Consider the following 25,854-nt stretch of genomic DNA (forward strand, 5'->3'; position numbering starts at 1 on the left):
TACCCTGAAAGTTTGCTTAGCAGAACCAAAACAGGGTCTCAGTTGGCATTTGTACACTTAGAAGACCCACAATGGATCAGGCAGAAACGTGCCTCTTTTGACATTTATAGCATCAGTTTTGATCTACTGTTTCTGCAACATACCTATCATGTCTACTTTTCTTGGCAGATAAATCATCTCCAGAGGCAGGTCTTCTCTTTTTCCTTGGCGGCATCACTTTACTAAAGCAGTCCGAAGAACTACAAGAATGCAGGCTTCCTACAAAACAAAGAGGCAAAGGGCACAGGATTAAGGTGTGCCACGTCACAGCACTTCCAAGAAATACCCTCACCAAATCAGAAACTTCCATGGCTGGTATTGTAAAGGGTTTAGATAATATCTGTAAATGCTATGAGGTAAGATAAAAAAAAAAAAGGTTTTTAATTCCTGTTTGAGAAAATATTAGTCAAGACTAAACCTAGCAATGCCACAAATAAGTTAACAGACTCCCCCCCAAACCATGCCAGAAAGAGAAGTTATCACATCTTCAATTTACTCTCCAAAAAACACTAATATAAATCATCTCAGCTTTCAGCTCCTATTATATGTCAATGATCCTTCAAAAGACAAGGCCAGTTCAACCAGTCACCTTGAATCAAAATACACACAAGAATATCAGTCCCAACATTCTTAAGCTTCAAGAGATATCTGGTTTGGGGTTTAAATGCAAGAAACAAAAACAGGATTTGGATTTTTGGGAAAGAAGCCTGGCACGATCTTGAGAAAAATTTCCATAATAATTTTTAGTTTGTTTCCACCACCTGAAGAAGAATTTGCCACTTCCGTTCATAGTTTTCAAGAAGCATACCTTTCATTTGGTAAAAAAAAAAATATTAAAATGTAATATCAAAGACAATAACAACATGGAACACTTATTGAGACCTTACTGGTTGCCAGGTATTGTTCTTAACACTTACATGTATTAACCTCTTAACCTCATTAACAAGCTTATGAAAAAAGAGCCACCATTACTGCCTATGAGATGAGAAAATGGAGGCGGAGGGTTAGGTGGGTGGCAAAACTGAGATTCAAACCCTGACAGTCTCACTTCAGACTTTCTTAAACCATTACAAGTTACAAGACAATTATAAGATAATTAAAATAGCCCATCTTGGCACAAGGGCTAGCAGATGTGTTATGTCAATAACCCTGAATGAGAACAGAAGAGAGGTAATTATTTCTACTTGACAGATGGGAAAAACTAAGGCTTAGGCATCTGAGTAACTTTTCAAGGTCTCAGTGGTGTTAAGTGGTGAGTCCTGGACCACAAGTCTTACTCCTTCCACTGGACCCCTGGTAGAGGCCCGGGGCTCTCAGCAACCCAAGAGGACAAGAGCAAAGGGGTGCTGGGGTTGAATGATCTGCATTCAACGAGTGAGTTCCTGTTCCTCACCTAATTGTGTGGCTTGGTCAATCACTGACCTATTCTGGGACTCTGGTGTGTCACTGAAGAAAGATAACTATGAGATCTACCTCTTGGGAGTTTTATGAGGGAAAAAACATCCATTCAATAGGTGCCAAGGACTGTGTATGATAGATGTTGGGACAGGAAGAAACATGTGCTGGGTGGCATAACAGAGGAACGCCACAGTGCTCAGGCTGGACCTCAGTGTTCACTGGATCCTCACAACCCTACCCACCATGTAGGAATTCTCACACCCCCATTTTTACAAATGAAGAAATTGAACCAGAGAGACTAGATGGCAGATGGAAAGCAGTAGGTGAAGTCAGGGATGAAACCCAAGCAGCCCCATAGCAAAGCCCAAGCTCTCTGCCACTACTTACGACTGCCTCCACTAGACCATCAGAGCAGAGGCGGAGACGCAAAGAGAACTAAGGACAGAGCCCTGGGGAGTGTGGGATATCAAGGGGCTGGGAAAAGAAGGTAAAAACCTGTGTAGAAGGAAAACCTAGGGGAGGGTAATGGCCTAGAAGCCAAAGGAAAAGAGCATTTCCAGGAGGGAGGGGCCAGCTGCACCGGAAGTCAGCTCAGAAAGGAGTGAGGCACACCTCGAATTTAGCAATCAAGTCCAGTAGCAACAGGTCAGGTATTGTGCAGGCTAAATTGCTGTGGGCTGAGGAAGGATGTGAAGTGAGGGAGCAAACATACAGAATGTGGGTAACTCTTTCCAGAATGCTGTTCGAAAGGCAGGGAGAGAGTTGTCAGGAGCTAACAGCCACAACCCTGGTGAGAGCAATGGTCAGGACTGGAACCTAAATCCCAGTTTACACTTAGGCTTCCACCACAGTGCTACGTTACCAGGGTAACACACTTCGAAGAAATACCAGCCAAAAGCACTCTTCTGTTATAAAACAAGGCTACAGCCTGAGTGAGGTGTCTGTCCAGTGCCAGGTACTGGACAAAGCATGTGCTCAAGGATTCTCCTTGCTTCTTCAGCACAGAAACAGACCACACACAGGGATAAAAATATGACCCTCAGCCACCTTCCTGGGGGCCCAAACAGGCCCTGGCCTTGCAGGAGGGTGGGACAGGGAGTCAGCGTTCTTCCGAGACACAGGCACTCCCCTATTTCTCTCCCCACCACAGCAGCAAGAACTGGAAGAGAATGGGCCCGGGAAAGTGCTGCCCACCACCAACAAGCATCCCATTCATCTTCCCTCTGAAACGGTGGTCCTGTCTACAAACAGCACCAAAGCATTCCACAGGATCCCAAGAGTTGCAGAGTAACCCAAGCATTCGCAGACTGCCAACATACGAGAAAAAGACTTATTCTTGTCCACTAATGCCTTCGGACGGGGCTTGCAAAATGAAAGAGTACACCCCACAGAGCTGAAAAAGCGCGCAACACTGCCCAGAAACAAGTCAGCCTTAAACCTCAAGGCTTGCTTCTCCTGCCCTGGATGTGTATGTGTGAAGGAAAGACATTCTCTCCCAGAGTGGTCATGGTGTGGGTCTGAGCATCGGCTCTGGCAGTGGCCTCCACCGGCGTTGCAGAACACAGAGGAACTGCATTTATCTCCTCAGCCCATAGGATGATGAACAGTATTTAAAATAATGCCTTCACCATATTCACCAATAAAGGTCAGTCCACTAGTCCACTATCTGCTTCTTCATAGAATCACTGGTATATCGTGAGGCTTTCACTGAATCCTACTTGTCAAAAGTATCATGTTCTTGGTAAACACAAGCATCATGTTAACCAACTTCTCCAACTTTACTTTTTTCCTTATTGACGGATGTTTTTTATTAAAAAGTTTCACAGGAAGAAAAGTTTCACAAAAAAAAAAAAAAAAGTTCCACAAATCACCTTTACTTGTATCTGTGTAAAATATATTCCAATTTGACCCCCAAATTTGGCATTTTATGCTTTCACTTATCCAACATTTTTATCTCTTGGCTAAGAACCATTGCTTTGGTTTAGGTCTCTCCACTCTAATGTTCAGCATCAGTGGCTGTTACAGGGCCACCTTTCACAAAGAAACAGTGTCTGTCCACCTTCCTGATGCCCTTCCCAGCTCAGGCTCCCACTGGCTCACTGGCCCTCTCACCCCACCTCACAGGAAGGATGAGTCAAACTCATACCCGAGGGACGTCACAAAGGACGCAAGCTCCTCATGTAGAACCCTAAAACCCACGATGACCGTGAAAAGTTTCAGGCTACGTAAAAAGCCATTTTTTAATGCTACAGAAAACTAAGTTTACTTAGAGTAATTTGCCAATGTGAACCAAACCAACAAAATACCCAGGTAAAACACATTTCAGGGCCTGTTTTCCCCAAACCCTCCACCCCAACTTGACTCCAAGGATCCTACCTGACCAAGATCAACTACAGTGTGTAAGTGCACATACAAAGGTACACCTTGGTGTGCAGGGCCCACTCAGGTCACCTGTGCATATACAGCAGCTAATATAGTAATAAGATATGCACTGCAAGTCCTGCAGTAGACTCTCAAATGTTTGTTGAACAAATGTGTTCCTAAAAACATATGTAAATCAAATTCTGCTAAAAATATATCTTTTTTATGAATAAATAATACATCATAACTTAAGATTTTGTTTTCCATTTCTCAGTAAAACAAGCACTTTAAGTTTCTTGGCAGGTAGGATTTTTTTAAGACACATATTCTAGAATGTCTGCTTCTTAAAATAACTCTGTGATGTCTTTTTATAATAAAAACACTTGAACCCAGGTAAATGTTTTTACAAATTTGTGTTTATTGGTATAGTTAAATTTAGACTTCATTGACCTAGAACTTTTATCACAATCTACTTTAATTAAACTATCTTTAAACTAAAAAGAAAAGTAAGCTATAATGTAAACAAGAATGTTATGGGATGTTTATCTGCTTCAGAGAATGAGCTATTTTAACCCTTTAAAATATCTGTTTGAGTACAAACAATCTGACATTACAGGCAAAGGCAAAATATTAAGGCTGACGTTTTAAATAAAAGCAACTTTCTAATAAACTTTGACAATCACCAAGGAAAAGCAATGATACGAAAGATTTTAGGAAGCTACCTTAAATCTCATAAATGTTTTGCGGAAACATATAAAAGAGGAAAAAGCCTTTTTATAATACTAATAATAAACAAGGATGAGGAGAAGAATAATCTCAACTAGTAATCCCAAACTGTGATTCAGGCCCCTTAATATTATCTTGATTGATATTCTGGTTTTCAGTCTAAATATTTCTGTACTAGATGAACAGTAGTAAAAACCTTCCCAAATCTCCCATCATTAGCTCCTTCCTCATGCTTTCATATTTATATGATCCTTAGGAAGGTGATAAAAACGGTTCATATTTTTTACCCAAGGGTTATGATTTGAGTTCAGATTCATTTCTTTTTGGCCCAGTGTTCAAAGGGAATAAATTCTTCTATTAACCAATTATATTTTCAAATAACTAAGGTAGTGAATGAATGTAGCCATTCTTCCCACATTAAACAATCAGAAATACTGACAACACTTTTCAACAGATTTACCATAATATTTGATCCCAGAAAATAATTTTAAAGAGCAACTTGAGGCTCTAGCCAGGTAGCTCAGTTGGTTAGAGCGTCGTCCCAATACACCAAAGTGGCAGGTTCAATACTGGGTCAGGACATATCAACAATCAACCAATGAATACATAATCTCTCTGTGTGTGTCTCTCTACCTACTTCCCTCCCTCCCTCCATCCTCACCTTCCTCTCTCTCTCTCTTCAAAACTTTCAAAAATCAATTTAAAAAAATTTTTTTAAAGAGCAACCTGAGTTTACCTGAATCAGACCAAAGGCCCTTTAATATCTATTACCCAGCTGGTTGTTTTGATAACCAGTTAACTAAGCATATTATTCTCAATAAATGCTATCTGAGTAAGTGCTCTATATTTTTAAATCTTTTTGCTTGTGGGCCTCAAGTAAAAAAAAAAAAAAAACTTGTTTAGGATTCATTTTCGATAAGACACATAAAATTGTGTGCTCAATTTCAAGTCATCTCCAAATAAGAGATCTATAAAATCAGAGAATTTTCCTGACTTTTCCAAAATAATATGAATTCATGTTCCAATACAAAAATCTGATTTTTAATTTTAGTGACTTTGTTGCGTCACATAGCCTTGTTTCACTTTATAGTATTTTACATGGTTCATCGCGCCACTTCAACACCTTTTAGATAGCTATTTCAACCTCACTTTTCACTGAACAATGTCACAAAGATATAGTAATTTGAGCTGATAAACAGATTGCACTTTCAAGACCTCTTACTGGTACCTAATATTTTATTTCATTTTTTTGAACAGATCATTGAACTACTTGCTTGCCTGAGCAAAACTATGAGTCTCTAGATGCACAATTTTTATCCCACTATTTAAGGCAAAGAAAATTTCCCTTTCCTTTCCCTCTAAATGATATTGACTTCTAACACCTATCATCTTCCTTCATTTTTTTGTCCTCTCTGGCTTTCTTTTTTTAATCCTCACCCAAGGATATGTTTATTGATTTGGGAAAGAGAGAAACACTGATGTAAGAGAGATGCGCCTGGACTGGGGATCCACCCAGAACCTAGGTATGTGCCCTGACTGGGGATCCTTCCTTCTGGTGTATAGGACAATGCTCCCACCAAGTGAGCCACCCAGGCAGAGCTGTCCTCTTTGGCTTATTTTTTTACTTACTCCCAGTATTTGGGACTACTTCTCCAGTATTAACTCTTCTGTCTCTGTCTCTGTCTCTCTTTTTGGTGGAAGGAAGATTGAAAGCACCAAAGTAAAGTGACAGAGGAGACAGAGCAGAAAGATACCAGCCTTTTGCACTTGTGTGTGGCTCTTCCACAGACGGCTGTTATAACTATTGCTCAAACTACTGTTAGACCAAGAGACCAAGGGAGTCGAGCAGGCGTTACAGTAACTTTCTCAGATTTCCAAACATCAGAGTTTATGTTGTGTAATTTTTAAAGCATCCTCCATCAGGTATGGTAATCACAAGGGATGTTATAACCAGATGGAGAAATGCTAGTGAAATTGACAACGAAGAAATTACTAACACTAATTAACGCTGACAGGCACATAACGAGGTACTAGGCACTGCACCAGCATATCATACACCAAATGTGAGACACATCCACTGTCCCCAGGGGGCAAAAGAGGAGGCATAAGGCTAAATACATTTTCCACTTTCACTTTCCTTTATTGTAACTTACATATTATATTGCCACATTCAGATTAAATATTTAAATGTGAAATTACTATAGTAACCATACTCATTTTAATCTAAAGTTCGAAGTTAGCTATATAATGTACAAGATTCAGAACTTAGAGGTGTTACTACCTTAGCTAAAGGGAAGACAACCTAAAAGATTTACAAATACAAAATTCAATTTTAAATGTCAAAACTTCACTAACTCCTAAGTTTAAAAAAATCCCCAAAGCCTACCAACATACTGATCCAGAACAGGAGAAAAGTGTTCTTTTTTTCTTAACTATTAAAACTGGCCCTGAAATTTTTATTTCATCATTATTGGTAGTAGCTAAAAGTTGAACGTACTTAAATGTGTATCAATAGAAACATATTATGATATATCCATGAATTAGAAAAATTATACATACACTAAAAAATAAAGCAAATGCTTTACAAATGTGCTACTATGAAAAGATCTCCAAGATTCACTCAGTGACAAAAACAAGAGGCACATACAGATGCATACTTGTATTTGGGGGAAAAATATATCATCATCATCATCATCTGGGAAACAAACTGTGTAATACTGGTGGGGATGGGAACTGGGGTAATAAAACGAGACAGAAACCTTCACTTGTTTTATATCTTCTCGACACTTCTTTTAAAACCATGTGTATATGTTGCTTTTAAATTATGAAGGAAACTGCTTTTGACTGTCTTTGAATTGATCCTGTGAAGGAACACTCTGGCTGGACCTTCTAGAACACCCCTAGAAGGAGAGTGTCTGATCTAACTGGTGGTGCAGGCAGAAGGAACTGACCAGAGGGGCCTAGTCCCTTCTGAACTCCCTCTCAGACCCTTCCACTGTCACACGGGGGTTTGGGGAAGGAACAGAGGGTATGCTGGCCCGTGCTTATCTGGTTGTGGCAGTGGTTGAACGTAAGACTATCTAATTCAGGTTTAATACTGAAAGCCTCTGCATTCCTGTAGCACAAATAAGCTTTGTTTTCCAATAAACTTGGTACTTCAATCTCCATCTGGTGCTTGATTTTCAACAGACTCTGAACCAATTTGGAGGAGAGGGTGGGGAAGAGTTCTAAATCCCAACAACCTCCAAGATATACCATTAAATGAAAAAAAAACGATGTTATGCAGTATGTACAGTATGATCTCATCGATGCTAAATTAGTAAAACACTACTCTAAAAATATATGCTCATCTGAATCTAAAAAACAAACTAAGCAAACAACTAGAACAGGATCAGAATCATAGGTATAGAGATCATTTGGAGGGTTATCAGCTGGGAGGGGGAAGGGGAAGCAAAGGGGAAAAAGGTGCAGGGACTAAGAAGCATAATCGGTTGGTACAAAATAGACAGGGGGCTGTTAAGAATAATATAGGAAATGGAGTAGCCAAAGAAATTACATGCATGACGATGGACATAAACTAAGGGGGGGGGTACTGATGAAAGGAGTAGGGGGTACTGGGTTGAAGGGGGCAAAGGGGGATAAACTGGGACAACTATAATAGTATAATCAATAAAATATACTTTAAAAATATATGCATGCGTAAAAATGTCTGAAAAACAAACATTAAACTGGGGAAGGTTGGACTGGGAAACATGAAGGAGAGGACCGTCACTTTTTACTCCTAAATTTACTTTTATGCTATTCAAAATTCTCCAACAAGCACGCATTCATATATTATTGTGGTAACCTTCAAATTTTTTTAAAATATATTTTAATTTGTGCTGGAGGTTTTAGTAACTGTAGATGAAATGCAAGTTTCTAAATTTTATGATTATCTGGGAAGTGGTCCTCAAAGTGTAGTCTCCACACCAGCTGCATCAGCACCATCTGGGAGCCTGTTACACACGCAAACTCGGAGGTTCCACCCTGAACTTACAGGATCAGAAGCGCTGGGGGGGAGCCCAGCTAGCTGTTTTAACAGGCCCGCCCCCAAGTGATTATAATGCTAACTAAAGTTTGAGAACCACAGGGCTAGAGAATCATTTACAATAAAGTTTCAATTTTCCCATTCATAAATCCTCAGGACCTACAGAACACACACACACCCCCATACCTGCCTATCAAATCACTTTTCATCTCAGTTCATCAACATTTACGAAACACCTTTCAAACTGCATTACTGCAACTTTTTAGTATAAACTATAATACTTCAGGAGAGAAATGACATCTTGAAACCACTGAGGAGAATTCCCAGCCCCTTTAAAGGGACGGAAGTATCTGCCATAGCCTGTGCCCAGGACAGACATCCTGGTTGGAAGGGACTGTAACAGGGCTGCCTCATCCACTTGGAAAGACATCCTCAACCAAGTCACAACTTGTTAATAGAATATATTTCAATGTTGGGCATTCTCAGCTAGTATTTATCCTTCTTAACTTTGTATTAGGAAGTTTATTTAAAATGGAGTAGTGTTAGCTTTTATAGATACCTGTTTGGTGATCGTCTTGGCCAACGTCTTCCGTTAGATTCTGCAAGAAATATGTTCATTATTACCAAGAAATCACATACGGTCACAGAAAAGTTTTAAAATTCAGTATTTTATTAAACAGCTGATATCTTAACATCTGTAACCTGATTTTTATCAACTATATTTAAAACAACTATATAAACAGTTGATAGTTTTGTCTTTAAAAGATTGACTTACTAGCTTATTAAGGGTGTGGTAGATCTTATGAATATTTGCCAGTGTTGAGAGATGAGAATTCAGCTGAAAATCTTTAAAAAAGAAAAAGGGGGAAATTCAGTGTCATTTATTTCCCATACTGCAAAGACTATAAAAAAAAAAGAAAGCTCAGGAGTGATGGTAAACAAGTATTTTGACACAACTGAATAATATCTCCATTAACTTGATACTTATTAAATAAAGTACAACATGCAACTATAGACCTATGTCCTAGAAATAGTCTGACAAAGTTAAATTCCCAACCAAATGTTAAAAGTTCATGAAATTTTCATATGAACTGTAAGGTAAAACAAATTACTTCAGTAGTGATAAAAATCCTACCAGCAATAAATATGAATTTAATAGAAAAATATCAATAATGTTAGCAAATTAAAGAAGTTAACACAAACAGAAGACAGATCTCAAATGAAACGCATTCACTTTCTCTTTCCTTACATCCTCCCCAGAATTACTAGTAAAATATCAAGCTCCCAACAAGAAAATAATAGAAAAGCATCTCAACCATTCCGCAGTTCTGACAATGTATTTATTTTGTTGGCTCTAATACAACAGAGAGAGCAAAAGCTCCCCCCCCCTCCCATTAGTCAAACATAGTCAAATCAAAGAATTATCCTGCAAGCTCTGAGTCTGGCTGGCCAAGCCCTGGGACGGAGGCCATGGTTACCTGGACGGCAATATTTAAATGAGCCACAGAACCAGAAACACAGAAGCAGAAATCACACTCTTAGAGAAACATGTCCAAATCAAAGAACGTATCAACTATTGAATCACCTCCAATAGTTGCAGAATTACACACTAAATCATATATACAATAAGAAATAAGTTGCTCCATCTTAGAATCCTATACAACATACAACTTTCATTTAAACTGTTAGGCTTCTGAACTTCTAATTTCAAATGATTTTATAAAGTATGCTTGCATACATATTAGACTATGTAAAAGTGAGTTAAAAGTCAATAATTTCATATCTGAACAAGCATCAACAGATGTATTTTCAAAAAATTATAAAGATTTACACTAGTTGCTTTTATTTACTATCATACGGTTAGAAAAGGTTAGTCCTGAAAGTAACCTTGGAAAGATATTGCAACACTCCAGGTTATGCCATTCTCATTAAAAAAAAAAAAAAAAAAACCTCTTTCACGCAAATATTTGGGACATGTATCAGATGCCAAGAGCAAATCCAAAGAGAAGACTGCAATACCAGTTGTCTGTGCAGGGGAACTGGGCTCTCTGGGAGGCTGCTTTGAATCTGGAAAGCAAGCTGATTTCCCTGCCAGCATTTAGAAAGCTTTACTTTCTTTTCTAAACCATGGAAGGAATCCAGTTCTTGGCTGGCCTACAGGGCAGAGGGGCCAGCAGGCTGCAGAGCCCCGACATTCACACTCCATTGTCAGGAGCAGCAGGCCACACATGTACACGTACACATGTGTTGCTCTGGCCTACCTGGCAGCAGCCAAACACCTGACACCATAGTCACAGCCAATGAGATGGTCCAAAGAATGAAACTTTTTGGCTGAGAGACAACCAGAACGGGGCCTCCGGCTCTATATACGCCTCAAATATAGACAAGTGTTAATTTTTTGGCATCTAAATAGCTGAGCCATACTTAAGACAAATGGTGACATAATGTGGCAGAGAACTTTTTCCATCTTAATTAGTGCACAGCACAGAGAAGTTTTAAAGTATTAGGGGTGTGTAAGTGTATGTATATGTATGTGTGCTTAAATACTTACTTATGTTTATATTTCATAAACATGGATACAGATCTCTAAAGCTAGATGCAACAGCGCTCTCCTGACCTGCAAGAGGCAATGGGGAGCTAAGCCATACACTGCCCCCTCCTGCATCTATTATGGAGCCATAACCCCCCTTTTTGTACTCTCAATTTTAAAACAGGATGACAAATGATACATTCCATTATCATCTTGATAGTAAATCTTGAGTTAAACTCTTGGGCCTTCCTAAAGAACCACCACCACCTCCACCAAAAGAAAAAAAAATATCAGAAAAGTTACAGATCTCAATTCTTTTTTTTAAAAGAGGCCTCACGCCTCACATGAGGAAACAGAGAAGAGACTTGCCGAAGACCATTAAGCAATGTAGCTTCCAGGCCCTCCATGCTGTACTTTTTTCACCACCGTGATGTTAATCCACATAAGAGAATCCAACCAAGTTAAACTGCTAAATCCTTCTACACACTCACACAAATACATTCTCTCTCTCTCTCTCTCTCCCTTCCTGCCCAAATAACATTGTGCTTTACTACCTCTCTGGAGTCTGACAGCTGGTTTGAATCTCAGGTCTACCAGTTATTTAACCTAAATTTCAATGTCTTTATCTTTAAAATGAGATTACTATGCCTCGATATGACAGACAGCCATTACAATGCCAGAACCATAGTAGTGCTCACTAACAGATAGCAATTATCACTATATTCGCTTATACCATTTTCCACACCACACAGCTATCTAAAATAGTCTCTAATTTCCATAGGTCCAGTCAAGCCCCAACTCAGAAACCCCAAATCTGGTGCTCCCTCCCTCTGTGAGGGAGGCACATGGCCAGGTACATCTCCACAGCCTATGCTGGCATTGCTGTCTTCATACTCTGTGATGTTCTTAATGACTGTCAAAGATAATCTCCACACAGTGGAAAAAATATACAGGGGCACTTAAGACCAGGTTCTGTATGAGAAATTTCACTTTACAGGCAAAAGGAGTAACGAGGTTCATGGCAAAATCACATAATATATGTCAGCAATTCTCCATTTCCAAATCCGAGGTCTACTACCTTCACCACCTCATCATCACTTCACACACACACACACACACACACACACACACGTAAAATGAAAAGGAACCAACAACATAAATTTTCTTTAGTTTCACCAAGGTAAGAAGCAACTAAGGAGTAGACACAAATTCAAGGAAAAAACGACCAAAATGGCAAAAAAGATAAATTCACAAAGGTTAACACATTAAATTTATGGTTAATCTATTCAGTGCTCAGGGCAAGTAAGAGGCCTTAAAATCTAAAGCAGATTTCACATGCTTAAGGAATAGATGTTAAGGGTAAAGATCAAATGCTTTACAGAGAATATACTTAGGAAAGCACTAACTGATTCAGAAAAATCTCCGGCTCATGTTTCAGTTCCAAAGGATAAATACTAGGTTAAGTCAACTTTATTCCAACTCTCCACAGTAAAGGAGTGACAGGGTTTGACTCTCCTGTGCGACATGCAGACTCTATATTCTGTATTAAAAGCAACAAATGACTCTAAAACGGCACAGCCTGCCTGATAAATGGCTTGCTTAAATTATCTTCTGGGTATTTTTAAAACTACCAACAAAGGCTGACTGGGCAAAAAGTCTGTCAGTATTTTGTTTTGGGGGTGTTTTTTTTTTTTTTTTTTTTTTCTTGTAATTACCTTTTGCTGTGACCTACATAATATACAAGAAAAAAATGCTTGCCACTGAGAGGTCAAAGTCTATTCCCTGACACTACCCTAGATATAAAGTCTCACAATATGGACAGAGATATAAATATTTAGAATGAAACAATTATGTGTACATTCAGACAATGATCATCAAGCAAAAGAAAAAAAATCAAATTAAAAAATTAACACTCCTAACAGGAGTTTACCTCTGTAAGAGGGTCAGAAACAATTTGAATGCAAAAAAATCGAAACCTTTCCTTTATATCATAATCACTTGTGAAATTCAACTGGGAGGTTATCTCAATTACAACAGCAACAAAAAGCAATGATACATGTAGGAATAAACTTAAATATGCAACATCCAAATGAAGAAACAATGAAAGTTTATGGAAATACATAAATATAGATGAAATGTAAAGACCCAGTATTGTAAAGCAATCATGACTCTAAACTAAACCACAAATTAAATGCAATCAAATTCCTATTATGTATGCCTCCCAGTTCCCCACCTCAAGAAAGAGATAAGAGAAAGAGAGGGAGACAGACAAGCTTGCAGATTGGTTCCAAAGTTCATCTGAAAGAAGAAACATGGTAGATTTGCCAAGTAATTATTGAAAAAGGAGGAGGAAGAATTTGCCCTATCAAATATCAATACATAGCGTAAAGCAGAGGTTGGTAAACTCTCTGTAGAGCATCAGATCATAAATATTTAAGGCTTTGTGGACTATATGATCTCAGTTGCAACTACTTTGCCACTGTAGCTCAGAAGCAACCATAAACAATACAGTAACATGATTGTGGCTGTGTTCCAATAAAACTTTATTTATAAAAGAATAGGTGGTGAGCCAGATTTGGCCAATGGGCTGTAGTTTGCCAGTGCCTGATATAAAGGTACAGTAGTCCTCCTTATCTATGGTTTTGCTTTCTGTGGTTTCAGCTGACCAAAGTCAACCACGGTCTGTAAGTATTAAATGGAAAATTCCAGAAATAAACAATTGGTAAGTTTTAAATTGTGTGCCACACTGAGTCACTGAGTGGCGTAATGAAATCTCACGCCTGCCAGGATGTAAACCATGTCTTTGTCTAGTGTGTCCACACTGTATTAGTACAACGTGTTAGCCACATAATTGCCACCATCTTGTTATCAGATCCAACCACCATGGTATTATAGTGCTCGTACTTAAGTAATCCTTATTTTACCTAATAAAGGCCCCAAAGCACAAGTGTAGTGATGCTAGCAATTCGGGTATGCCAAAGAGAAGCTATAAAGTGCTTCCTTTAAGTGAAAAGGTATGAATGTACAGGAAAAAAAACAAAGTATATATAGGGCTCAGTTCTATCTGCAGTGTAAGGCTTCCACGGAGGGTCATCCACATATCTCCCACAAATAACAGGGGAGTACTATATAGTAACTATAATGGTATGGTATGTGTGCAAGAAAACAAACTAATGTCAGACTTGGTAACATGTATACAAACATGTATGCACATATGTATGTAGAAATACATATGATCAATATATATGATAAAATTGCATTTGAAATCAATGGGGAAGAGGTAATTATTCAGTAAATACAGAAGTAAATAGCTAGCATGTGATTAAAATTAATTCCAACTTCACCCAAAAGTTACAGATGGAAGGGGAAGGTATTCAAGCCATATTCAAGGACTCAGGGCTCTGCACTTTAGGCCTCTACTCATCTATCCAATCTCATGTCCTATTCATCTTCCCCTCACTCACTTTTCTCAGTCAGTGAGCTTCCCGCTGTTCTGTGTACACTCCAAGCACGCTCCTACCACAGGAACTTTGCACGTGCTCTTCTTTTTGCCTTGAGCTCTATTCCCCCTAATATTATTGATTTGCTCTCATACTGCATCTGGCTGCCATTTAAATATCACCTTCTTACAAAACCCTGTCACATCCAACAGGACTCCTTCTCCACTCTTTATCACCTTACCATGCTTTACTTCTCTTTATGGCATTCGTACCACCTGATATTATGTCATATATTTGTCATCTTCTTCTCCCATTAGAATGTATGCTTCATGAAGGACTGCTGTATCCCTACTACATAGAATACTTGGCACATACTAGGTGCTCAATGAATACTCAATGAATAAACGAATGTAGACATAAAGACACCAAGACTTAAATTCAGTGTGCTCAGGGCATTTCAGTGCATCCACACCATTGGATCTTCCAATGTGAGAAACGGCATGATAATAGGGGAGACTCAAAAGGAAAGTGAAGTTCAGTAAGAAAAAAAACAAAAACAGAAACTGAATTCTGCTTCAGAGTTTAATCTCCTAAATATTTCCATCTGGGCCACCAGAGGATAAGCAAATGTTAACAGATAAACATGGCACATTCAAGTAGCATCAATTCTCTTCAATGGTACTTCATATACAAGAGTTTTACGTGAAAACAAAGACAGGATTATAGCCCAAGACTTTGAAGAAATGTCACCACACTGAGCTAGGCTCCCAGGACCCTGGGGGTACCTAACTCACTGAACCTCTGCCATAGCAAAAGGCTGGTGCACAAGTTTGAGAAGCACAGCTCTGAGTCTGCCACGCAAGTTGTTTAAATCAGGAGTTTTTAGGAAGATCATTCTATGGACAATGTGTAGTATAGATGACAGGTGGCCTGCATTTAGAATGGCCTTCCATGAAGGCCACTGGAAGTGACTAAGGTGGGAAATAATTAGGGCCCTAAATTACTGGCAGTAAAAATGGAGAGGAAAATTCCAGAGTGCAGAGGGACTACAGAATATCCTCATTTAACTCACACAAATTCAACTTTATTCACCTGACCCCCACCCCCTAAAAAAAAGGAGAGAGGGAAAGACAGGCAATATGAATCCCGTAGCCAGTTTCCCTGTGCCAATCACATTTTGTGCATCTCACAACACTGTATGAGTCCAGTATTTAAAGATGTATTTTTCATAAAACATGGTCCCTAAACAGAAGCCAGCTGCTTCAGCTGGTGCTCTGCTCCAATGCCGGAGGAAAGAACTGGCTGTGCTGCATTTATCCGAGACAATCTCCGAAGGGGCACCTTCTGAAAGTATTTCCAGAGATATTTCAAATATGGGGTGACTGTCACCTTACATACAGACTTTAGAACTAACTCCTATATAAAATGTCATTGTGTCGGAAGGGAAAACCACTGAGACCGCCTTCAGGAGATGAGAGAGGAGCTGTGTTGCATGTTCTTTTGTCCACTTCTCCTCATTTTATTAGCTCAAGTAGGTCAGACAGCTAAGCCACAGTCAAGCTGGGAGTAAATCACATCTTCTAGCTCTCAATCCAAAGCCCATTCCTCCATGCTAGCTTACTTCTAGTCAGAGAAAACACTGAACTGTTTTCATGCTCCATAAAAGGAAAAAAGCAACAGCATTTTCCACCTAAAGTTGTTAAAAATCAAGCACATAAACTTAGGGTAAATTTGTTTAAGTTACTACAACTGGCTAAATCTAAAACAACCTACTTTTTTTTTTAAGAGAAAAGTTGTGCAGAAAAGATACCACCAGTAACACCAACGTTACTTCTATTCCAAGTACACTTCCTTCTCTGGCCACTAAAGTAAGTCATAATAGTATTGGGTTAGACAAAAAGTTCTTTCGGTTCTTTTTCTTGTAAGATGGCTCTAGTAGCACAATTGTCTTTAACTCCATTTGAAATAATTTTGTTAGATTGTATTGTGACAGCTATCATATCAGCATGCATTTTAAAAAACTTAATTGGTGAATTTTTGTGTACCATTTTAATATTGAAGATGGAAGAAAATACTCAACATTTTCAGCATATTATGCTTTATTATTTCAAGAAAGGTAAAAATGCAATTGAAAAGCAAAAAACTGATTTGTGCAGTGTATGGAGAAGGTTCTATGACTGATCAAACATGCCAAAAGTGGTGTACAAAGTTTTGTGCTGGAGATTTCTTGCTGGACAATGCTCTACGGTCAGGTTGACCAGTTGAAGTCGACAGCAACAAAATTGAGACATTAATTGAGAACGATCAATGTTATACCACACAGGAGATAGCCGACATACTCAAAATATCTAAATCTAGTGCTGAAATAATTTGCACCAGCTTGGTTATGTTAATCGCTTTGATGTTTGGTTTCTACATAAGCAAAAAAAATGTTCTTGACCGCACTACAGCATGAGATTCTCTACTTAAACACAATGAACATGTTCTGTTTTTAAGACAAATGGTGATGGGCAATGAAAAGCAGCTACTTTACAATAATGCGAAAGGGAAGAGATTGTGGGGCAAGTGAAATGAACCACCACCAACCACACCAAAGGCCAGTCTCCATCCAAAGAACGTGATGTGGTGTATATGGTGGGGTTGGAAGGGAGTCCTCTATTATGAGCTCCTTTCGGAAAACCAAATGATTAATTCCAACCAGTCCTGCTCCCAAGAGACCAACTGAACACAGCACTGGACAAAAAGTGTCTGGAATTAGACAACGGAAAATGCATTATCTTCCATCAGGATAATGCAAGGCTGCATGTTCCTTTGATGGGCAGGCCAAAACTGTTAAATCTTGGGTGGAAAGTTCTAATTCATCTGCTGTATTCACTAGACATTGCACCTTCGGATTTCCATTTATTTTGGTCTTTATGAAACTCTCTTAATGGAAAAAATTTCAATTCCCTGAAAGATTGCAAAAGGCACCTGAAACAGTACCTTGCTCAAAAAGATAAAAGTTTGGGGAAGATAGAATTATGAAGTTGCCTGGAAGATGGCAGAAGGTAGTATAGAACAAAACAGTGAATACATTGTTCAATAAAGTTATTGGTGAAAATGAAAAATGTATCTTTTATTTTTACTTAAAAAACGAACAAACTTTTTTAGCAACCCAATATTCTATTATTAGCTAACCCCCAGCTGGCCAATCAGTGAGCAATGCTCTTAGGTTTAACAGTTTTTAATGCAGCACTATGCACAGGTATGTATTTAGTAGTTGATTTTTGATGACAATGAAAATGATGAACTAAATCAGTAAAGGCTTCTACTGGAGTGAGGGAGCCACGGGACACTGGGATAACAACAGAACAGTGATCATGTTGTTATTGCCAAAAAGGTGAAACAGACTTGCACAAAATTAAAGTTTAGCAGGCGATATTGGGCGCACTCAGGGCGGTATGGCCGTAGACTAAACGTCATCAAAGTCAGTACTCATCCTAAGTGTTCTGGGGACAGAACAAAAACACGATCTAGCGGAGCAGGGCTAGGTGTCTGTGACTGGAAAGCTTAGGGGTTCTCTAGGCCATCGGTGACACGGCCCATTCTCCTGAAATGTCCATTTTACTTAGTGATACAAAAAAAGAAAGCAATTTTGTTGTTAAAGCCAAGGGTACAGTGTAGTTGAGAGCCATTGTTTAGGTTTGCCTAGTCTCCTTCCTCCTAGAAAACAGTAGTCTTCTTTCCTATGGGTTTTAGATGAACAGAGGATGAGAATATTAACGATGTCAAGTGAAGACCCCACCAACCTGCAAAAACCCTTTGATTTCAATTGAAGATTTTGGGTTCGTTACTGCAGCATTAATGAAAAGAAATCTAGTCTTCAACCAGTTCTTACAAAGCCCTACGTGACCTAAGTTATCTGAGCTAAGTCATCACTTTCCACCATCCCTGCTCATTCCATTCCAGCCACATTCTTCCATGAATACTCAAGTGAATTCCTACCTCAGGGCCTTTACAATTAATATGCCTACATAACCTCTGAAGTTCAAAAGACCTAACTGGTGACTTCTGTTGAGAAATACCAGTGCAAATGTCACCCTGTCAGAGATCTGCCCTTGAGTTCCCTACCAAAGCAGCACCTCCATCCCCTACCAGATTTAGATTATTACATTGCACTCACCATTTTGATATTTTTAAGTTTTATTGACATATAGTTCACAAAGCAAACAATTCACCCATTTAAAGTGCACAAATCAATGGTTTTTAGTGTATTCACAGAGCTGTGCAACGATCACCACAATCTAACTTTAAAACTTATCATCCCATTAGCAGTCACTCCCCGTTTTTCCCTTCACTCCTTAAGCCCTAAGCCACCATGAACCTACTTTCTGTCTCTATAGATCTGCCTATTCTGGACATTTTACATCAATGAATCATACAATATGAGGTCTTTGTGACCTTGACATTACATTTTATATATATTTACATGCAGACGACCGCCTAGCCTGGAGGCTCGCGGTCAGGCAAGGTACGTCACGGGCAGAGGCTGTGCGCAACGAGGAGGCGGCCCAGAAAAGATCGAGGCGGAAGCAGCGTCAGCAGCAGCAACAACAGCCATCTGCCTTCACCTGTACCAAGTGCGGCAGAGATTGTCACTCCCGAATCGGACTGCACAGCCATTCTCGGCGGTGCAGATAGACTCTCAGGAAGCTACGCCATCGTCTCTCGAGACGGACGGCTGCCGACGACGACATGCTTAACCTTTGTCACTCTCCCTAGAGCAAAAGCTCCATGAGGATGGGATTTCCTTTTTCCACTGTGTCCCAATACAGAGAAGAGCAAAAGCCTAGGACATGACAGGTATCAATAAACAGGGGAATGAATGCCATAAAAGCATGTAGTCACTGGATCTAACAATGTGGAGGGTATTCTGTGACCTTGGTGAATATTTCGAAGCCAGAATGAAGTAGGCTAAGGATCCAGCAAGAGGTGAGGAGTCTATGTCAGACATAAAAATTCTGTTCCAGAAGTTTTACTGTGAAAAGAACAGAAGTGCACATGGGATTGAGGGAGTATTGATTTGGGTTTTATGATGGCAAGACTAGAGCATGTTTAAAATGCTGATAGTAGATTTGCTTAGTATCCTAGAAGCCCAAGAATAAAAAGCAGGTCAGATTACAATTCAGTGCAGATCTACATATGAACTCAAACATGTGATTTTTAAGAAAAGGTGCATGCCTTGACCAGGCGGCTCAGTTAGTTGGAGTGTCCTCCCGTGCACCAAAGGGTTGATCCCTGGTCAGGGCGCATATCAGAGGCAACCATCACCATTTCTCTATCATATCAATGTTTCTCTCTGCCCCCCCCCTCACCCCCACCCCCACCTTCCTCTCCCTCTAAAGTCAATAAACATATCCTCAGGTGGAGATTTTAAAAAAAAGAAAGAAAAGTACAGGCCCTGGCCAAGAAGCTCAGTTGGTTATAGCGTTGCTCAGATATGCCAAGGTTGTGGGTTTGATCTCCAGTCAGAACACAGACAAGAATCAACCAATGAATGCATAAGTGAGAGAAACAACAAGCTGATATTTCTCCTTCTCAATCAATAAAAATTTTAAAGAGTACGAAACGCAATTTTAAGTAAAAAAGAACATTAACAATAAGTTCTACCTCAAAATGACTTAGAATATAAAATCTACTCTGAAGTGAAGTATAGGGTTTTGAGGGGGTTTTCTGACACTATCAAAGGTAGTATTCTAAATGATCCACAATACCAATTTACACCTTTGCACACCAAATAAGTCATTTGGGTATATGAGATGGCATAGGTATGCATCTCATTTGTAGTATCAAACATATTCATAAATCAGGCTAAATTATTAAAACACAAATTTTTGAAATGTTTTCTATATTGCAAAACTAGGAAAATCCAAAAGCTAGGTTTGTGGGTCAGCTTCATTCCATATGCCCTTCGATGCCAGAAGTAGGAATCTCTTTATCTATAAAATGGGTAATAACAGTGCCATCCTCAGTAAGGATTCTGCCAGGATGCAATGAGCTGCTGCGGCAATGCGGCTAGAACAGTGCCTGGCACACGGTAAACAGGTATGGTCTACGCCACCCGCCCCGTGCAGGGCCCAGGAAGAGCGGCTGAAATTTTGAGCCCTCTCCCCCACAGTTCAAACGAGGCGCAGCTTACTAACTAAGCTACTTAAAACTAATCCAGTGACTGCACATCAGAATTATCCCGGGAGCTTGAAAAAAGTGCCAGTGACAGGGCCCCAATCCAGATCAACAAAATAAAAGTGGGGGTGGGGGTGGGCGGCACTGATCGTTCCTCAAGCCGTCCTGGTGATTCTAATGTGCAACCAGAGAGCAGAGTTCTGTCCCCACCCTCGACTCAATCCCCAAACTGCTGGCAGCCAGTCCATTCCTGGAACAACCACAGCAGAAAACACACAGGAATCCAACTCATTCACAGAATGTGGAGAGAAAAAAAAAGGTCAAGACCCAGGGAAAAGATTACAAAGCTGAATGCCAGGCAAAAATGAACACAAACAAAGTAGCAGTGATGAAAGTGTTCACGTCATTCTTATCAATAAATATCTGCTATGTACAAGGCACAAAGCCAAAAAGGTAGCACAGAAGGGGGAAAATCAGTAAGGGGCGGGAAGCAGGTTACCGTAGGTGACTCAGCGTTTTCCCTGAATACAAGATCCAAAGTTAAAGCCATCCAAGCACAGCGATGCCGGCTTTTTCCTAACTCTCGCAGGGCCCATAAACGAGGCTGGGAGGAGAAACCATCTGCTTCCCATCTTCCACCTCATAGCCTGTGCCTGTGGGAGCCATCTCAAAGGAGTCGGCCACTTCAGGACACCCGGTCTGGCTGCACTCCAAATGTGACAAGGTACAAAGGGCCCTAGATTCACTCCCTTCACCCCACTCTCCCACTGAAGAACACAGACCCACTTCATAGTTCAGAGTAAAAAGAAATCATACTTTAACCTCCCTAATGTTACAAGAACCCAGATTTAGGTTAAAGAGTGCAGCTTTGGCATCAGAAAGCCCCGGGTTAGAGTCCCAGCTCTGGGCGGTCTAGCTGAGGGGCCCTGCCCCCAACCCAGCCTCACTGTGTCTGTTTCCTCATCTGTACAGCTGAAAAAACAGGACCCTCTTCACAAGGCATTTAGCACAGTGATGGTCTATTACTAAGCACTAATACAGGTTCATTATTTTAATCCCTATTATTATCAGAATGTGAAAGAGCCTAAAACAGACCGAACCTAGAATATCACTAAGTAAAAACAGGGCAGAAGGGATGGGGTCTTTAAAACTCTGACTTCAACAGCCAGTTGCCTGGACGTGAATATACAGCCATCCTTCTCAGCTTCCTGTTTAATGAAAACAAGTGGTCTGTGGCCTAATTTTGGGAATTCCATTTGTGGAAAGAGACCTTAAAGGGAAAATGATTTAAATTCACCCTCAACTATAAAAAAGAAGAAATATTTCAAAGATATTACAGAAAAACTATATCACAGCTCTACTAAAAGGTTAAGTTTTACATTTTCTGGCTTTTCTGAAATGTTGTTAAATATCTCCTGTATTTTTAAAAATAATATAAAAAGTGTGTGTTTAAAAAGTATTTAATACATGCGTCTAAAATAAAATCTAAGAAGACTAAAAGTGAGTTAAGAAAAAGAATGGAAATATTTTTGCCAAAAATAGCATCCATTTTTAAATACCTCACGTCATGGCAAGTAAGATGACAGAAATGAGAAGAGGAGAGGGAAAGAAGGAATTCGTCCTAGACCCTGATCCTGTTGGGACACATTCCAAGAAGAAAAGAGCCAAAACCAAAAGGGAGATAATCATATCAAGTGGCTCTGCTGTCATCTTTCAGAGGCCAGTGACAAAATATGCAATTCTAATACACAGTATCTGCAGGGTCACCACAGGATTATATGAAAAAGCACAAATAAAATGTTGAGTGTCACTTCATTGGCAGTGGTGGGGCATCCAGAATCTCAATGCACCATTTACAAGCTGTGAAGAGTTGACCTGAGGTTCATTAACCTTCCTGCACCTCAGCTTCTCATCTGTAAAATGGGGATAATAATAGTACACAACCTACTTCAGAGGGTTGCTGCAAAGAATACTCACCAGCCCCCAGCCCCCTTTGTTCCTCCCCTCTCCCCGCACCCGCCTTCTGACTTCCCTCTTTCCCTCTTTCACTTCCTGGCGCCCCTTTGCAGCCCTCCCCCACGCAGCTCCAGCCCACCCCTCCAGCTCCTCTGCCCGTCATCTGGCCCCCCAAACTCCCATTCTGCAGCCACAGCCCTGGGGACTCTCACCCTCCCACCTCACCCCCCAGGTGCATACAGACCCTTTTCTTCCTATAATAAAACTTCAAAAGCTAACCCCCCGTGACAGCTGCTAACCCTTCCCTGAAGTCTAATTTTGATGACTCCGTATTTGTCCGCAGTGCACCCCAGGCACCCGTCTAACCCAGCAGCCGGAACCCCATACTTCAGCTGTCCATTACTTCTCTGCCTCCGCCACTTAACCTCCTGGAAGGAAGCTCCTTAAGTACAGGGCACCGGCCCAGTCATGTTTGTTACAGCAGTGCCTGGCAACAAGAAAAACCTCCAATGTTTGGGGAATGGCTGAGTGAGGAAATGTCTCACCCACTTGGTGGTTCTTAAAACTTTTCCTCTCCGGGCTGTCCTTTCAAAGCCTAAGGGGAAGACTGTCATTGCCCAAGGATCTTTAGCAACAAAAACAGGAAAGTAGCAAGCAGTTCTCTAAGCATTTTGGGTTTTATCTCCTTGAATCCTTGAGATCATTTTTTATCTTTCCTCCTTCTTTCCCCTCAGCCCAACCCCATCCACCCTGAGCACAGGAGCCTCTTCACAGTTCCTTCCATAAAGGCCTGCTCCCCACCCCTCCCAGAGCCTCAACAGGCAGAACACGAATGCCCCCCCTCACCTCCATCAGGTCTCCACTGAAAACCTGCCTGGTGAGGCCTTCCCTGACCATGCTATTGAAATTACATTCTCCACTGTCTCTCCCCTCCCCACTCAGTTATAGCGGTGCCTGTGCTCTTCCCTGTCCCTGCTTTCTTTTTCTCTACAGAACTTATCACCATCTGACATACTACATGATTTACCTGTTTATTATTTGCCTCCTCCCCTACAGCGGAATGAAAACTTCATCAAAGATGAAGAACAGGGCCTGGTATGTAGTAAGTGCTCAATGAACACTTGTTGACTGACCAACACCATACCCTGCAGTAGGTACTTCTTATACACGAGGACTCTGAAGCACATACAGAGTAGTTGAGTACAGTATTCCCTCATTTATCGCGGGTATTACGTTCTAGACCCACCCATGATAGGTGAAAATCCGTGAAGTAGGAACCTTACATTTATTTTAGTATTTATATATATTTTAAGGCTTTATAAACCCCACACACTTATAAACTGTTACCAGTCCCTTATTAACCTTTCCCACTCTCTTGTTAATGTTTTCCACACTTTTACAAACACTACTTATGTTCTTAAACATATTCTACACTCTTAAACCTACAGTACCACAAAATCCTGTGATATAGCAAAAAATCTGCGATAAATAATTAAATATAATATATTTAAAAATCCCATGATATAGTGAGGTCACGATAAGTGAACCACAACATAGAGAGGGACTACTGTAATTTAACCCATGTTCACACAGCTAACAGATGGCAAAGGCAAGGATTTGAACCCAGACAGTATGACTCTTAAGACCCACATTTAACTACTATGCTTTCTTGCCTCCCAACCTGACCTAGATAACAATTAAAAGACATCACATCCATCAAGCAACTTCTAGCACTGTATGTCTCTAGGCCACGGAGAAACAAGAAAACCCATCCACCAGAAAACCTTTCAAGAGAACAAGTCATCATCTAACTCTAGATAGTTTCATGTGGTAAAGTATTAATTAACAGATTTATAATTTATACAACAGTAATCATTTTTCTTTGGATTTAATAGTTTCGGTAAAAAAAAGAAAGATTTATCACAACACTTTATACTACAATATCCCCACAAGCAGCAAAATAACAAATTATCAACTAACATAAAGGACTAAGATGATATATATTAAAAGTTAAAAACTGTAGTGGGAAGTAGAGAAGCACTGACTACAAGGGCGCACAGGGAACTTCTGGGGGGTAATGAAAATGTTCTATAGGGGTTACACCAGTATAGATACTCATTCAAATTTATCAAACTGTATACTCAAAATATGTCCACTTTTACAGCATGTAAATTATACCCAACAAAGTTGACTAAAAAGCAATTAGGACTATCAGATGTGAATTCCAGTTAAACAAACATCCTACCAAAAAGAGCTACAAATATTATTTCCACAGATAATATTCCCAAGTCAGATCCAAAAAGATTCAAGATGCACAAGAAGTTACACATTAGCTCCTGAACAAAACATCCGTTAATTTTGGGGGGTAGGGGGCGGGCAAAAGGTGATTAGGGAAAGACAGCCAGAAAGAATTCCATATGGTGAGATCCAGTGGGGTGGCTGATGTGTGGCGCTGCATCCTGCCTGACAAGCACCAGCAAAGGCAGCCCCCACGAGTGACACCGCCTGTGTGCTCCTTCAGTCCTCTAAGTCACCTGGAGTCAGGATTCCTGGACTCTTAACAGTGCAACCAGGCAGATCACTGCTCTTCTCCACAAAGGCCTCCACCAGGAATTGACCACAACAGGTCTGGATGTTGAATTTGTCAGAAGTCTTAGCTGTGAGCATCAGAAATCAATTAGCTAATTTAAACAGAAGAGTGATTTGTTTTTCAAAGGCTATTAAGACACTTCACAGACTCTCTAGGAAATCCAGAAAACCAAGGGCATCAGCTATACAACCAAAACTACGCCTAAGAGCACACAGCAGAGTGCACCATCCACACAGCCAGGACCAGCCTCCAAAGACTCCAGAAATACTCAGCTGCCACCACTGTCCCTCCTCTCCAAACGGCCTGCAGGCACTCCCTTCTTCCCCATCACCCACATCCAGCTTCAGAGCCACATGGAGGTGGGTGTGTCTGAGTAGTACTAGTACTGCCTGCCCAAGCAGAGGAAGATCCAGTATATTAATTAGTTTCAAAGATTACAAGCCTAGCTCCCTAGACTGAAACAACTCATTAACAACATTTTCTAATTAAAATAACAATTCAAATCTGAAGTAGCAGATAGTTTGTCTGATTGAATACTGAAAATGATATGAAAAATACCCTTAGAACTGAAAGTCATGCTATAATTGCTAAAACACAGGATTCTATTTAAAATGGAGTATTTTGA

The 25,854-nt window shown here is 40.1% G+C and overlaps 1 protein-coding gene across 3 annotated transcripts in view; it reads right to left on the bottom strand.

Annotated features, from left to right (window-relative positions):
• DCUN1D4 (defective in cullin neddylation 1 domain containing 4) overlaps positions 1-25,854 on the bottom strand; it is a 73,438-nt gene that overhangs the window by 41,677 nt on the left and 5,907 nt on the right. For all 3 annotated transcript variants that reach the window (XR_016509111.1, XM_090266897.1, XM_090266896.1), the window contains exons 2-4: positions 9,327-9,397; positions 9,111-9,150; positions 144-258 (exon numbers count right to left, since the gene is read on the bottom strand). Coding sequence is in view for 2 of the 3 variants with exons in the window: in XM_090266897.1 (XP_090123023.1) it covers positions 144-258; positions 9,111-9,150; positions 9,327-9,397 (226 nt within the window). In the remaining variant the exon portion in view is untranslated. The remainder of the gene's footprint in view (positions 1-143; positions 259-9,110; positions 9,151-9,326; positions 9,398-25,854) is intronic.

The sequence above is a fragment of the Furipterus horrens genome, unplaced genomic scaffold (assembly GCF_987537825.1).
Source record: "Furipterus horrens unplaced genomic scaffold, mFurHor1.1.pri manual_scaffold_2, whole genome shotgun sequence".
NCBI classification, from domain to species: Eukaryota; Metazoa; Chordata; class Mammalia; order Chiroptera; family Furipteridae; genus Furipterus; species Furipterus horrens.